This window comes from Festucalex cinctus, chromosome 5 (genome assembly GCF_051991245.1).
Source record: "Festucalex cinctus isolate MCC-2025b chromosome 5, RoL_Fcin_1.0, whole genome shotgun sequence".
NCBI classification, from domain to species: domain Eukaryota; kingdom Metazoa; phylum Chordata; class Actinopteri; order Syngnathiformes; family Syngnathidae; genus Festucalex; species Festucalex cinctus.
In genome coordinates, this window is record NC_135415.1 from 15,051,872 (window position 1) to 15,066,058 (window position 14,187).

General features: G+C 38.8%; 1 protein-coding gene across 2 annotated transcripts in view; it reads left to right on the plus strand.

The window, feature by feature from the left end:
* Positions 1 to 4,771: 4,771 nt before the first annotated feature.
* notch1b (notch receptor 1b) overlaps positions 4,772 to 14,187 on the plus strand; it is a 54,433-nt gene continuing 45,017 nt past the window's right edge. For both annotated transcript variants that reach the window (XM_077521620.1, XM_077521621.1), the window contains exons 1-2: positions 4,772 to 4,983; positions 6,772 to 6,853. In XM_077521620.1, the coding sequence (XP_077377746.1) occupies positions 4,926 to 4,983; positions 6,772 to 6,853 (140 nt within the window). In that variant the 5' untranslated portion in view covers positions 4,772 to 4,925. The remainder of the gene's footprint in view (positions 4,984 to 6,771; positions 6,854 to 14,187) is intronic.

Genomic DNA, 14,187 nt, shown 5'->3' on the forward strand with positions numbered 1-14,187 from the left:
AAAAAGTATGATTTGCTAAGTGTGCATGTATTTAAAGCATTGTGGAAGGGATATTTGATGGCTTAAACTATTTTTTTTTTTAAATGTGAACAGTCTGGAATGTAACCTTCCTGATGACATCAAACCAAAACCTTTTGGGAGGCACTTCAAACTGGCTTCACACAGCACCTGATGGGAATCTGCAGCCGCGTTGTGCTGACACAACTCAAAAACGTTACCTCGCACCATCAGCGTTAGTTTATCTGTGCAAAAAGATCTTAACTGATAATAAAGCGATTCCCAGGCTATTTTCCATTGATGCCACAATGTTTTTGCTGGTGGTGATGATGATAGGACTTTGGATCGTTTGCTTTGTTTTGGTGTTGTGTTTCACTATGATTTTCACAGGTGAGATGATTCCAGAAGTTCTCCTATTTAAACTTGCTGCCATTTTGTTTTGTTGATTTTCAATTCTCTGAAAAATGACTGGGCAACTTTGAAGTTTTTACTGATTTGGTCAAAAGGAGAGTAGATATTTTGGAGAACTATTTGAAATGTTAAACTATGTCACTTGATTTGGCGTATATTCAATGACTTTTTTTTTTTTTTTCATTGCCAGTGTCAGTGACTCAGTAAACTTATGAATGGCAGCCATATTGGATTTGCAGCCGGTGTCGTTACTAGATGCGATCGGGCTGCCAGATCGTATCGGGGTCACCTAACGAACACGTCCCGCTACAGGATTGTCTGGAAATTATCCAGTTGATGTCAAACATTGTAAAGAAAATATTAAAGATGTAATTTAAATAACAAAATGTAAACCTAAGAATATAAACGCAAAATATATTGAATAAATAATTAAATAGATTGAATGAATGATAAATGCACAAAATAATTGTCTCAGATGTGACAAATATTGTCAGTTTAGATTGTTAAAGTGTTCCTATTATCATTAAGACTGTTTTTTTTTCTTTTTGTTATCGTGATTGCTTTGTGAACAGCTAAAAAAGAAACCAAACCAAACTTCGTTAGCGCTGTTGTACTGACGTCACCGGCAAGCGCAAAGGCTCTTCAATCTATTTTTTTTCACTCTTAAAGTATCATGCTTTTATATTTTTTAGGTTTATTTACGTTTTTACAATTTTAGTCCATAGAGTATGTTATTTTGAACAATTGTAAACGGACAATTTCCGGACAATCCTGTAGCGTGACGTCATCTCCAGGTGACCCCGATACAATCTGGCAGCCCGATCGCATCTGGTACGGACACCGGTGTTATTTTGTTCCTCTTATCATTAATCGTTGCCTGTAGATGGGGTAACTTACGAAACCGTAGAGCTGCCAATGTGGAGTAAACATCTTTGGTTGGTGAGTGTGTTCGAACATACTCGCAAATATGTTCGAACATACTTGCAAATATGTTCGAACGTATTGAAATATGTTCGAGCACACTCGCAAATATGTTCGAACATACTCGCAAATATGTTCGAATATACTCGCAAATATGTTCGAACATACTCGCAAATATTGTTCGAACATAGTCGCAAATACGTTCCAACATACTCGCAAAGACGTTCGAACACACTCGCAAAGACGTTTGAACATACTCGCAAATAAAGTTAGCATACCTTCCCATAATGCTGTGGTACTCAACTGCGCAAGTGCAATAGCCAGTTGCATTATGGGGCAAAAAATGATAAACCTAAATCATGCGCGGCAGACATAATAAATCGTAAAAGTTACGAATGAACACTGTTTTTTTGCCTACTTAATTTCCTAATGAATTGGTAATGTGGCCCAAATGCCTAAGAAATTGGCTTTTGTTTTCACTCGCGCATGCGCAAATAATACCCCGTGGCATTATGGGAAGGTATGCTAACTTTGTAGCATGTAGCCTACAAGTACGTTCGAACATATTTGCGAGTATGTTCAAAGATATTTGCGAGTATGTTCGAACATATTTGCGAGTATCTTCGAACGTATTTACAACTATGTTCAAACATATTTACAAGTACTGTATGTTTAAACATATTTGTGAGTATGTTCGAACATATTTTCAAGTATGTTCGAACATATTTGAGAGTAAGTTGAAACGTATTTGCGACTATGTTCGAACATACTCGCAAATATGTTTGAACATACTCGCAAATATGTTTGAACATACTCGTAAATATGTTTCAACATACTCTCAAATATGTTCGAACATATTTGCGAGTATGTTCAAACATATTTGCGAGTATGTTCAAACATATTTGCGAGTATGTTCGAACATATTCGCTAGCCAAAAATGTTTACTCCATATTGGCAGCTCTACACTTCCGTAGGTAACTTGACACTCAATGAGGAAAATATTTTCAGTTATTTTATCAAATTATTAGGGGCTTTTTGATGACTGTTTGGCGATGATTGACGATTTCTTTGAACAACAATACAAGGTCTCATACATTTTTTTACATGTCGTTTCCAAATACTGCCACAATATATATATATATATATATATATATATATATATATATATATATATATATATATATATATACATATATATATACAGACACGGCGCTCCGCATACGCTTATCACGCACTGCGCGTAGGGCACCAACTGCCTAAGGGGGCACCAAAAAACAAATCAAGCCCGTAAAAATAATCATATTAGTAATTATAATATCAGTGTCTAATATTTAAAATAAAAGCTTGTAAAGCATGTTAATAAATACAAAAAATAACGTAGCATTATTTACTGGACAAGCGGTATCGCTGGTCTACGTTGGTGCCCCCCCTCCCCTAGTAGTTTGTTCCTACGTATTAGGGAAAGGGGGAGGGGGGCGGGGTGCACTTTTGCTCCAACGAAGCAAACTACTCGGGAAAGGAGGAGGGGGTGGGGTGCACTTTATGCTTCAATCGCAAATTTGGCAGAAGTTTATTCTTGGATATCTGGACATGTCATCAAAAAGGCATCAAGAATTGGGGCAGAAAAGAGGAAAAGAAAAAACAATGAGATGATGCTCGCGCGTCACTTGCAGGTATGACAATTTGTTTATTTTGTAGCAGCTACGTTTACATGACCACAGTTAGCAAAAAAAACCAAAACAAAAACACACCAAACCGCCGCAGTGGAATGGTTGTGACCAGCACGTTCATTATACGGTATGTTAAATGGAATGTGACGAGACAATATTGTTTCATATGGAACGGCCAAGAGCGGCATGTACTGGTAAAAGTGTAATTTGAAAATAATAATAATCATCATCTTAAGGCTAAGTAGATTTCCTCATTTCATATTCATAGTTTTAACATTATGTCCAGAATTTTTACATAGTGCCCTATCAGTCCTTCTCTAAAAAGGTAGATTATTAAAATTTTCATGTACCTGTGTTTTAAATATAGGCCTGCACAATACCATAATCCTGATCAATTTAGAAAATGTTTGTACCATGGTTGGTTCAAAATCATATTTCATTTTAGAATCCCTGAATATTGTCTTGTATTTCTGAATACAGAATGCTTCAATATGTTCAAGGAGCATTTCATACCCTAACATAAATGCAGAAATTGCACAAAAGCTGTCATATGATGACCTGATAGCCGATTTTGCAGCCCAGAAATGGAGACATGTGCCTCTGTAGGGCCTCTACTAACTTGCTTGCATTTGTTTATTTCCAGATGTTTATTTGTTAATAGTAGTGGCATTGAGTTTTATTTGAATTCATTTAGCTTTATTTATTTGAGTATTTGGTGTCATTGTTAGTTTTATAAAGACTTATTATTTATCACTTATTTTTGTGAACATTTTTAAAACTTCAATATTGACACTTAGAAGTAGGGCTGGGTATCTATTCAGATTTCCAGAATCGATTTAATTCGATTCACAAGGGCCCGATTCAATTCATGATTCACAATGATTTTCGATTCAGTTGAGGAATTCATGCAGCACATATTTTAGACAGTCAAAAGTACCAATGCTGCAAAGACTAGAAACTTCTTGCTCTAATTTAATGCATTAGTAAGAATATGAATATTTACATGAGTCATTGAATCCATTGCAGTTACATTAATCTGTTTCATTTAACATGGCCTGATAAAAACAATAAATAATAATTTAAATAAATTACAACCACAGCACAGGCTGTGTAAATAAATTGACAAAAATGGGGGGGTCGATATATTGATACATGGTTTTATGTATCGATATTGGGATATGAAAAGGTGTATCGATATGATAGAGATATATCGATATTTCAAACCCAGCCCTATTTACAAGTTATTTTGTTTAATAAAGCAAAACTGACAAATACTCAGATCAGTTCATTTCCACCAGGGGAGGGGTGATGGGGTGTGCGGACGGAGTGTTGGGGGGGACACCACAAAACATTTATGCTTAGGGCACCAAAATAGCTAGCGCCGGCCCTGTATGTATATATATATATATATATATATATATATATATATATATATATATATATATATATATATATATATATATATATATATATATATATATATATATATATATATATATATGTATATTAGCCCGTATTAATAGCTGGAACACTTGGCGCGCAAAAAGAAGAAATGAAGAAAAGTGTGGAGTGAAACCACAACAACCCCCCCCCCCCCCCCCCCCCCCCCCACCCCCACGCAATCTCTCGATCAAGTGTGTGTTTGTTTGGAGGCGAGGAGAAGGGAGGGGGGCGCTGGGGGGTGCACCGTGGGACCGCGCCGAATGAGGGCCCTCCTCCCGGACTCGCCTCCCCAGATGTTAAGCGGCGAGTCGGGGTCATTTCCAGCCGGAGAAGTGTAGCGACAACATCGGCGTTTTAACTTTCACTGTGGATCTTACTCAAACTTTTCCCCCTCCTTCTCATCAGCCGTAGACAAGAAGACATTCGGATCTATGAACAAGCCCATGTGGACTTTATGTGTAAGCACTTTATAAACCAGAAGGAATGCCTATTTTCTTGGCGAAAGTAACTTTACTGTTGTGGCTGATTGGACTAGCGCGAGGTGAGTCACACTAGCATTTTACTAAAGTTCATCTAGCTTCTTGTTGTTTATTAATGTCTTTACTTCTTCAGAGGCACGCTTTGAAGTCAACCTGTTGCTGTATACTGTATTGCCAATTCCGAACATCCGGGCATTTCTGATATTTCCCCAATAACGCAATGCAAATGTTTCCTTCACGGTGACAACAAACGGCGTATTGTATTGCTTTTGCCTGTGACTAGCTGCAGGCAGATTTTTATATAGTCACATTTCATCACATTTTGAAATCTAAATGTTCCTCACAAATCAAATTAAAACGATCCAAAGTCCAATGCTTTTCAATGAGTGGAGAGCTTCCTTTCACCGAGTTAGCAGCCATTTGACTTGTGACGTAAGCTCGGAATTGTAATAAATCAGAAATGGACAGACAAATTTTTGACTTTGGCCACATTGTTGTGACAGCTCCCCTCGGAGGGCTGTTATAACTGTGAAAACATGTTTAATCACCTCCTCATATTATTACATGTACAGTATACAACAAATTAATGAATAACTAGTTTTGAAATCAGAAGTAAAGGAAAACCCTTTGTCCAACTATTGTTCAAGTTATTGTAAAATGGAATGTTGGTACAAAATTGACGCTCTTGATTTGCTTTTGCAGGCCAGATAAAATGATGTGGCAGACTAGATCTGTCCCCGGGCTTACAGTTTGACATCTTGGTCTATAGTATTGAGTGACTAAGGTGTTATATTCGTTGAAACTCCATACTAATATGTAAAACTTATATTAAACCTGATACTGAAGGGGTGCCTATAGAGCAGGGTTTCTCAAACTTTTGGAACATAACAGAAAAAAAGTTGTGTTTTACATATTTTTTTCAAGAAGTAAATTGCAATCTTCATAAGATCAAATATTTTCTTTTTTTGTGGAATTTTTAATTATAAATATTTTTTATTGAATATTTTTTGAAAATATTTTTGCAGAATTTATTTTCAGTTTTAATGCATTTTTAGATTAAAAAATATTGTAGTTTTTTTAGTATGAAAAAATGTAATGCTAAGAGAATTAAGTCATATTTTTTAAAGATTTACAATAACATATTTTCTTTTAAAAGTACATTACCTTCTAAACGTGAAATATTTTTGTTGAATATTTTTCTTATTTAAAAATATTTTTGCTAATTTTATTACTTCTTTGTAAATGTTTGTTTCTCTTTATTTTAGATTGGGAAGTTGTCATTTAATGATAATGAAGACCTTTTTTGTCAAGAAAAAAGTTGTAATCCCTACAAAGAACAAAGTTTCAGGATGAAAAGTTGATAGTACTTACAACAATAAAGCCACGCTTGTCCAAAATTAAGTCATAATATTGTGGCATTAAGGTTTAACGAGGGAAGAAAGCCAAATTTCAACTTGGAAATTTTACTATGGTATATTCTTGAAATAATACTTTTTTTTTTTTTTTTAGAAAAATGACTCACTTTATTCTTGCAGGGATGTCAGATTTCTGTCCTTCTGTCCTATTATGTCACTGCCATATCAGCTTGAAATTGGCCCAAAGTGAAGTTAAGGAAGAATAAAATGTTTAGGATGTTTGATTTAATAAAACAATTAGAAGTCCCATATCCCAGTTTGAGAACCTCTGGCCTATAGAGGGCTCCCCCATCAAACCTCTGTGATAGCAAATCACATCTCCACACTTGACATTTTTGGAGTTTTTGCACATAAAGGCCATTATTTTGTCCACATTATCCTTTCAGAATAAGCCCAGGTGTATTATTCTTATGAATTCAAACTTTTCCTTGGCAGGCCTGAGATGCTCCATGCCCACGGAGTCGTGTTTGAACCAGGGGAGGTGTGAGGCCACTCCAGACGGCAACGGACAGTGCAAGTGAGTGCAAAAAGTCAGCCAGAGTGTAAGAAATGCGGAGCGCGTGTCTAAGTTGAGTCATCGATGGTCGACGAAGGGTCCGCGCGCGAGCGAGCACCCTCTGCGGCCTAACTCCGGCGGCCCTAAATCTTGTTTTCGCTTTTCTTTCACCGAGCGACAGCTGGGGTCGCCAGAAGCCCGGCGGCCATTGTTCTCGGCAGCGATTAATTCTGTGTGACTAATCTGGGCGAGGCTTCCCAGAGAGGCCAGACTATCAGACCCTGTCCTTCTAGACACAGACCTCTATAACCTCTCTCTCTCTCTCTCTCTCTCTCTCTCTCTCTCTCTCTCTCTCTGGATTTTGTCCCTAAGTGGCCCTTAGTCACACTGGACAGATGGCAGAGGGTTTTCCAAAGTTATGCAGTCTGTCTGCAGTGAAGTGCCTTCACATTATAAAGGATCATTCCAAAAGTGCAGATTTTTTTTTCCCCCGCCGTATTCAAGGTGCTACATTAAAAGTGGCCCTTTGGCCCGGAGCCACTTATGTGATTGTCCAGCCGCTTTGACCAAATCATTAGAAGTTTGAAGTTTGTCCACCGAGTTTACTCTAGCTTAATACTAACTTACGACGTGAAACTCTATTGAAAATTGACATGGAAATGAGCAATTAGCACAAAGATTACAGTCATTTTAAAACTCCTGGAAACTGCTACTTTAACACATGCAAGCAGAGTTAGATTTAACTGTATATACTTTATTTAACCAAAATGGTAGACATATTGGTTCACTCACTATTCCTGTACAGCAAAACGCAGGCAGCCATCTTTGGCCTCCCGCCACAGCTTAATTTGGTCTGGTTGTGTTATTCACCCTTTTCAGTCCCCGGGCTACCCTCCCCGTCCTACACCCCACACGCCCCTCTCTGCCTTCCCCATCTTCTCTTTGGGGGCCACAAAGCCATCATTGTGCCTCTACAGTGTCCTCCTTCATCTCAGACTTCTCCAATTAAACATGGAGATGGGGCATGAGGCTCTCACTCAAGGTTTGCCATTTCAGAAGGGATTTTGGCGGACTCGCTAAGATTAGTGTGAGCGTATTTACTACAGTAAGGACCGGGTTTGATTTGTCTATGGAAACATCAACCTCAATTTTTAGGAGGAAGGAGAAGGAAGTGTTTTTCAGAAAATGGTTTCCATCATTATCTTATGCGAACACACTATCACAAATACAGCAAATATTTGTATGAAAAACACTTAAAGCGCGTGACCACATATTTGTATGCCACCCGCACAAGCTACTTCATCATAACCTCAGTCAAAGCGATGTATGTCGATACTGTTAAAAATCAAGAACCCCCTTTATTGATGTCATATGTCAGTAGGCATGTAACAGTACACTTAAAATCTAAAATTTACTTACGATTTAACGTCATACTTGGGTTCTCACAGTACAGTCAGGAAACAAATATTTTCTCTTTAGGAAAGTGCAGTAGTTTGTCTTCTCTGCGCTAGAAATGCGAAGCTAGAATTAGCACTGTAAACCGTTAATTTATCCACAGCTGCTACGCTAGTGTCATGACTTATTTGTAATCGTGTTGCGAAAACACTAATTGTTATTTGTTTGTGCTTGTATTTTATGGAACTTAAAACAAGTTAAAAATACAAAAGAATTAATGAACTTGGAGTACTTGTTGAGTGGAAATGTTTCTTATTCTGTGAATCCTCAGCTTCCTGAGGTCCCTTGCGCTGCTTCTTTTTGCTAGTCTTATGCCCAGTTGTTAGAGAAGGAGGGAAGGGCTTCTTTTTTTTTTCACCCTAAGGTTCATATTTAATCATAATTTCAGCAAAGCTCCGGAAGCCCAAAAAAATGTATTTTAACAAAAGATGAAAAATAAAAACAAAACATGGTTACATGCATTGGGAGGGAAAACAAAACTCAAAGGTGTGGGAGACATTACAAAACTCTTTGCAAGGCTATTGTTAGCAAACTGCTAGCTTCTCTCTGCCCTACCTAATACCTGAGCTCGACTCGCTAACCGAACTCGCAACAGAACTTCCCCATTGAAATACTCAGAGCGTAGTTTGTTTAGAAATCATTTGTGAACGAATTGCCAGCTGTTTTGCCGCATAGCTCAAAAGACGCTCGCTTTTGAACCAAGGCCTTTATGCCAAGGTCGAGTAAGTGGTATTGGAAGCTTCACTCCACAGGCTTACCTACTTGACATTCCATGCCGTAAATACCATCTCCCTCTCGTATCTGCGCTGGCATTGACTGACGTTTATTTCCAAAAAAAGTTAGCTGAAGGCCTGGTTTACTGTCAAGTTGTTTTGGATTCCAACCAGCCAGAAGAAGATGTATGTTGTCTTCTGAGTCAGTTTATGATTTATGCCATATTACAACAAATCACTGACAAGTTAAAAGGGGCATTTCACATTTGTGTCCACGTGCCAGAGGGATGTTCTTTGATAACAACCGGGGCCATTAATGGTGTACTGGTATGTGCAGTGAATGCTACAATATACCACCACTTCACTGAAAGTGAGCCCTTGTCTTTCCAGTTCTGCCGACTCTTCAATGGCACCTCTGTTTGCTCTGGTCATGTCACGATGTGGCGGTGTTGGAGGCAGGACCCAAATGCAGGGGGCAACAAAAAACAGGGCAAGGCAGGGATGCAAGTAAAAAAGGGATTTAATGAACAAAAAATGTAAACAAGGGACTATTGAAAAAATTAACAAGATCAAAAAACAAACACAAGGCATGGCATGGCATGGAAAACAGGGACATGAACATGAACAGGCACAATGACTCCACAAGAACCAAACGGAAAACAGGTGACTAAATACACACAGGCTAATTGACAATGACTAGACACAGCTGGGCAAGACACAAGTGGCAAGGGAAGCTGATTGGTGGATACACTGGGAAGGGAAGACACACTCAGGTGGACGTGGTTTGACATAACGGGACAAGGGAAGAGACAAGGAACACATGACAAACAACCAAAAACACCAAAAGAAAACAAAATCCCACCCCCCACAAAACCAAAACATGACAGGTCAGATGAGTCTGACTATAACCCCCCCGATCCCCATATTGACACACACACGCACCTCCATTGAGAGTCAGGAAATAGCCTCAAAGTGACTCAACTAGGGAAGAAAAGGTGTCATATCTCATCATATGATCACACAATGGGGAAACACACAGACTTTTTCTTTTCTTTTTTTTACATGGCTACTGCCATGTTGGATTCCCTTCAGGTAGAGTTTTGATGGAGACTGGAGCCTGAACACGGATGATTTATGTTCTTCGGTTGCCAAGAAAAACCCTGGACAGCTTCCTGGGAGTATACGGTTGGTTGTCCCCCCCGCCCCCCTCTTTGCAAGACCACCTGTCTGCAGGTTGGAAGGACAAAGGACGTGATGACTTGAGGTTTTGCTTCTGACACAAACTGTCTGTCGTTACCAGGTGTGCTCCCATCAAGGTGATGATGTTTTTCTGACTATGTAAGGCAGAGTAAATGCATACCAACAACTGGCCATACTTCAGCATTTTCCCACCCTTGTAGTCAAAGCCCCATTCTTGAATGTCCCTAAAAGCTGTCAAACTTTTTGGGACCAGGGATCGCTCACAGAGAACTTTTACCAAAGACCATAATCCAAATTACAATATAAGAGAACTACCATGGGTACACCTAGAATCCAAACGCTGTTGCTACCTTTATGTGATTTGAGGGAAACCATAACTACGACGTGGTCCTTGATGAAAACCACGTTGGCACTCCTGATGTACAGGACAATGTGATTATCCTGGAGAGCTGCTATTCCACCTCTAGACTACCCCAAATCCCTGAAGTGGTTCCCAGCCTCCGTTGTACTCATTACTACCGCTTTCCTTGCATCTGTAACCCTCCCAAATTAAGAGGGTCTCTGTAATGAAGACGTCCAGATGTGGTCCGGCCTGGTCAGCCTTCCGTACAACTCGGCTGTTCAGAAAAGGAGATGAAAGGGGAGGCGAAGTAGAAGCAGCCAAGCTCCCCTTGTCATTTGTTTTGCCCGGGGTAGGGTTGGACGATTGCATTGTTTGGGTTGTTCAAGTTCACAGCAAATCACTAGTTATGGAGAGATTACCGTCATTTCTCATGACGGCCGCCGACGCGGACTTTGAAGGAACGAGAGTAGAGGCGACTTCCCTTCAGGTGATACTTTTAACAGATCAGACAAGCACAGGACTAAATTGACAGGAAATGAAATCTATCTATTAGGGGTGTGAATTGCCTAGTACCTGACGATTCGATTCGTATCACGATTCACAGGTCACGATTCGATTCGATACCGATTAATCCCGATACGAATTTATAAGTCGATTGTTGCGATTTTTTTTCATTCAAATTTAGAAAATACTAATCAGTAAGCTTGTAGAGTGTAAGATTTATATGAACATGTATTATTTATTTATCTGAAATTTCAGTCTTATAGAGGTTGTAATCTGTTTCATGTTTGAACAGCATTAAAATAAAATATTAAGGCTTAATGTTCCGTTCATATAACATTCTTCCATGCTCAAGGTGTGAATCCTAAAAAAAAAAGAAAATCGATTCTGCCGATTATTGAATCGATTCGAGAATCGCGCGATGTAGTATCGCGATATATCGCCGAATCGATTTTTTTAACACCCCTACTATCTATCTATCTATCTATCTATCTATCTATCTATCTATCTATCTATCTATCTATCTATCTATCTATCTATCTATCTATCTATCTATCTATCTATCTATCTATCTATCTATCTATCTGTTTAGTTTCTTTGTTGCCTAAAATAAATATCCTATAATGATGTGTCCCTAAAGGGGATTATCCTAAACTATTCCAAATTATGTCAGTCCAGAACCTGACACCAATAATATCTCCCACAGGGATCTACATGGGTCAATAATTGAATAAATGCCATCCAACTAAGCTCCTTAAAAAGGGGGGTACAGCACCAGGCTTGTCCAGATGCCAAATCTGTGTGCCCCTTTTTGAGTGTACAGTACACGTCTTCTATATTCTGTATATTGTGTGACCCAGATGGCAGATTGGACCATCACTGACGGGGGAAACCCCTTTTTGAGTTGGGTCAAATGTCAGCTCAGCATCTGCTATAGAGCTCGAGCCGCCGCCCGGGTCTCCGTAAGTGCTGCCGACCTGTTGCCAAGGACTACAGCGGCAAGCATTGAAGAGCAAGGAACAATAACCAGAGAAGAGAATAACAGTATCGGCTTTACAGACGTGATAATCCGGCCACGGTTATACGATAGCTCGTACAACACCTGATATTTGTTCAGCTTCTGATTTGTGCTCCTTTTTCCACGTCGTCTTTATTTACCTTTCCTGCGGCACAGTTTTACCTGCTGCTGAGATTCTTCTTGTTGAAGCAGCTGCCTCCCACTATTTGTTTTGACTCCGCAAAAGAGCCGTTGACTGTCTTTTGTCTCACCCTGTTTCATTTATTTATTTATTTTAGTTGTTTTTTTTAAACTATATAGTTAGGTTTTAGATTCAGAATAAGAAAAAATGGCAATACAAAATGGAAAAAAAAACTAATTTTCCTAATGCAAAATAAATGTAATGTCTTTAAGGGGTGTGGCCAAGTGAGTAACATCAGAGTTCTTTGTTGTATTGTATTAAACTTGAACTCTTACCGACTTAGCGCCTTTTGAAAAGCGACTTTGTGCCGACCGTGCATTTGACGGGCCCTCGCCAAGTTAAAGATCAAACTGTTTAGCATTCTTCACGGAGTGTGCTCCGCAAGTTGACTTAGGACCAGACGGTATGTTTGGATAGTGTGTCCACGTGCGGCGACACTAGCTGTTTGTCCTTGAGGTCTCGACGTGAGACGTTGGGCAGTTTGGCAGTTTTTTTTTCTTCAGGTATAGGCAAGCAGACAGCCTGTACCGCAGTTTCATGTGTTCCGTGGAGTACAGCTATCCTCCACATATTTGCAATTCACTATGTACAATTTCAACTGTTCGCTTTTTCCTGCTCTATCTGAAATGCCGTAAAATACTACAAGATGCCACCAAAACCCTGTCTAAATAGAAACTGGTGTTAAGGAAGCAAAAAATGCAAATCCAAGTCCTGAAAGTGTAAACCTTGCCACACTTTGGCTTTAGCCGCAGGTGCTTCTACTCAAATGGCAGGTAAACGAGCTAAAGCCAAACTGTGGAAGAGTTTTACTTTTTGGACTTGGATTTGCCGGCAATGTAAGGAAGTATGTTGAAGTGATGGATCTCGATTGTGAGACAAGCCTAATATTTGTTTTGGTTTGGGCCATTCCGTCTGCACGTTTTGTGTCCAGGGGGTCGTCAATTTAAGAAGGTTACGAACAGCGCACAATGAATTAGTTTTCTAGGTGCTGCAAAATGTCAACATTTGGAATATATAACCTGTTGTGTTTTTTACGAGGGTTTGTACGTAATAGTTGATCGTAATGGGAAATTGTCACTATTGTTAGTTTTTATTTTGGTTTGAAGTTTTTTTTTTTTTTTTTTATTCAACCAGTTTTAAATAGTTTATAGAGTTGTTTTTTAGTTTACATTTTTTAATGGTTTATTTTAGTTAAATTGTTATTAATCTCTATATATAAAAAACTAAAACCAACACTAAAACTAATAACAATTTAACTAAAATAAACCATTAATAATAAATAATCTCTATATATAAAAAACTAAAACCAACACTAAAACTATTTGGGTAGTACAAGATGGTCACACAAAAAAGGTCACACAGTATTTTGTAATTAAGTAAAGTAGAATTCCCAAATGCCTGTTCAACCTTTCTTCTGTATGGACTTACAGTAATACTGATAACAAAATATATATATTAAAATAAATCCAAAAACTCATTAAATTAATTGATTCAAAACCTAATTTTGCTATAATTATAGTTTGTTATTTTTATAAACGTAAAATGTAGTTTCAGTTAGTTTGTGCAAATAAATCTTTTTTCTTTTTTCATTTTTTGTTTTAGTTCTTTTTCTCGTTTTCGTTAACTATACTAACTTTGGTCCTTACTTGAAGGCAAGTGTTGGAATGGGGGCGTCAGAGGCAGGGAGAGTGGTGGGAATATATGGAGGTGGCTGTGTTGGTGAGGGGGTTTTTCAATGTGCCAGGGCAGCAGCTGCCGTCTTGCTCATTAACATGCGCACCTGCTCCCTGCTGCCTTTTTCCAGGGGGCTCGTGCGGCGCCTCATAACCGCTGGGTCCTAAAGAAGGACCCCACCTCTTCCTTTGCACCCCCCCCCCCCCCCCCCACTCTAAACACACACAGACTTTCTCTACTGGAAGAGGCTGTTAATGTGCAAGAATTTGT